This window comes from Nematolebias whitei, chromosome 5 (assembly GCF_014905685.2).
Source record: "Nematolebias whitei isolate Nwh7 chromosome 5, NemWhi1, whole genome shotgun sequence".
Lineage (NCBI taxonomy): Eukaryota > Metazoa > Chordata > Actinopteri > Cyprinodontiformes > Rivulidae > Nematolebias > Nematolebias whitei.
Genome location: NC_056502.1, coordinates 53,946,728 through 53,949,490, shown reverse-complemented (window position 1 = coordinate 53,949,490; position 2,763 = coordinate 53,946,728). Strand labels below are relative to the sequence as shown.

At 45.1% G+C, this 2,763-nt stretch overlaps 1 protein-coding gene across 1 annotated transcript in view; it reads left to right on the top strand.

Annotated features, from left to right (window-relative positions):
• LOC119410434 (dysbindin-A) overlaps nucleotides 1-1,987 on the top strand; it is a gene marked incomplete in the record, with an annotated part of 191,664 nt that extends 189,677 nt beyond the window's left edge. The window contains 1 exon segment of the mRNA XM_037677345.1: nucleotides 1,761-1,987. Within this exon segment, the coding sequence (XP_037533273.1) occupies nucleotides 1,761-1,987 (227 nt within the window).
• Nucleotides 1,988-2,763: the final 776 nt, after the last annotated feature.

Here is a 2,763-nt window from a genome sequence, read left to right as displayed (position 1 = left end):
CCCCCCGCGGGAGAGGCCCCCAAAGCCCACCAGCGCACCAAGGGCTCCCAGGTCAGGGCTGGGCACTGGTGCATGCACCAGCCCAAGAACCCGACAACATACTCACCAAGACTCGAGAACCCCGGACCCAGCCGAGACCCCAACCCGGAGGCGATACTCCCCAGAAGCCCAAGCCCACCCCAGGAGCAGCCAGGCCACCAGGCCAGTAACCTATGTCTGCCGGCACAGACTGCCCAGAAGCCTGCATGCAGCCAGCAGAGGTCATCCCCCAAAACCACCAAAGTTCCCTCCCCAGTCAGGGCCATAGCCCCGGGCTCACGATCCCCCCCGATACCCCCAGCCCTGATACTCCCACACATCAAGCACAATGCCCCACGGGACAAAATCAAAGGGGCTCGCCCACCTCCGCTACAGAGAGATTGGCTGATGTGGAGGCATAGGCTGTCTCAAGACTGATGCGATCCAACAAAAGGTCTTTATACTGTTAATTAAAAGTTCATTAGCAGGATATATATACTTTTTAAATTTTATTATTTTAATGATCTGTATTCTTTTTAATTTGCCAGAAACTTTAAAAAAAAATCAAAAAGTTCAACCTGTATATGAAACCTGCTTCAAGTTTAAGTCATGATTATGAGCTAAATCCAGATTTTATCCAATCTGTGGGTGTGTGACAGTAATATGACATGAATAATGTTTTATCTGGACAAATTCTGAAGCTTCCAGGTTAACCCTTTTATTGTTCGCTAACTTTATGACCATTCATGACCCGTAGGGAAAAATCAACCACCTTATTTAATTGCATAAAATGCAACAAAGTCCATGCTCAATAATCCAGGTATACAATCCAGTTTTCAACCAAGAACAAGTTGTTTTCGGGCGGGCAGAAATGCCGCGCGCTGCAGGTAAACAGGGACATCAACAAGCAGAGGGGGTAGGGGTCCAGAGCCCCAATCAAATTGGTCGAACAAGGCGGGGTTTGCAGTAGATAACTGTATATTTAAAAGTTGTTGGCGATCATAAACGAGCAGTGAGTTGATGTCACCGAAGAAAAATGACAAAAACAGGAAAAAAAAAAAAACTATCAAAACAGACAGAGGTGAACGGCAATCCACCAGCACCGGCACCATGTTCCCGGAAGTGCAGTGTTATGAATACTATTAAGTATTTTTAGCAGAAGTTGATATGAGTTGGCCACATGCCAATCAGATAAGTTAAAACATCAAGAACCATATCCTCTCCAGTTAAAAAATAAGAAAAATCTGAGTCCAGAATCTGTTAGTGGAGGAACTGCTTCAAAACGTGAGTAATTTGCTGTATCCTGTCCAGTGTGACGATGTGTGGGAGAGTAGGTGGGGCCAAAAGCCACAAATTGCTAGTGCACAGACAATGGTTCTACAAAGGCATCAGCTACTGTAAAATGGTTCCTGTTGGCCTCAGTTCTCAACATGTTAGTGGGGGACATTCGGTTTTCAGGGTTATACATTTATGGTGTAGCCGCATAAAAAAGAGAATGCTCAGTTTTACTCAAAAATGAAGCTCCTGCCTTGGAAACTCAGCACTACAGATTTACTTATACAAATGTGAGAATTGTTTTACACCAATAATACCTTCACAATGTGTTTGAATATCAAATTTAAAGAAAAAAATTCCAGGCCTGCCCATCACTTGATTGTCTGCAGTGACTGTTTGTTTATTAAATTATATTGTATCTTAGCATTACTTAGCTTTAATCAGTGAAATGATATCCTTTCTAACAGGTGCAGACCATGAGTCCTGCTCTTCTGACTCATTGGCCCAAGTGACACTCATAGACAACCACCTGTTGAGCCAAGTTGGAGAGTGGCAGGAGGAAGAGGACGATGCTAGGCTGCTGATACAATCAGACGAGGACGATGTACAAGATGATATGTCACTGGTTGCCCTTAAGGATGCTGGAACAACCTGGGACTATGATGAAAGTGACTCTGCAGGGGACCTGTCTTAAAACATAGACCCAACACCCACAAGTTGACTGGCTGTCACATTCCTGGAAGTCTTTTTTTTTTAATTCAAGAACTTCTCTGTTTCCCCTAGTTGATGTTAAGTTGATACCTCACTGAGCTGTAACGACTTCAGTATACTCGCGCGTATGTGGGTCCGCGGAGGTCCGCGCGTACTGGATTAGAGTTGAAGCTTACGCTCGCAGGGCATGTTCAGGCAAAACTCGATATTTACGACTACGTACACATACTCTGTGTCGCACAATAAACTGCCCAGCGATGGAAAGTTTGTATGCAACACCAATGTGTTAAGTTCCCCTTCTTCATACCTGATCTGGTTTAATGGGCTTTTCTTTAGTTTTTTTTTCCAAGATTTTCTGTTGACGCCATGAATGAAATGGTGAGATACGAAGGAATTTGTCACGAGCTAATTAAAATCAGGTCCATCGTGGCTGTGGGAGGGTCTGAAGATTTCCTGCCGGGCTGGTCTGATGTGTGGGCTGCAGGACCAGTGCTCCCTGTTTGTTTGTTTTTTAAGAACTTTTCATTTACAACATATAAACACAGGACAAGGCTGGGGCTGCCATCTCCTTTTTTTTTTGTTTGCGACCTGTCAATCAATCCAGTAGGTATGTCAGCAAATGACCAATCGGCAACCTTAATTTGTCCCGAAGATAAACGCCCCTTGTCTGTGGAGCTGCTCTGCAGCCACTCTGGGTGGAGGCTCGAGTATGACGTCTCAACCCTCTGCTGGACAGTGCACACAGTTTCCACGTGGCTG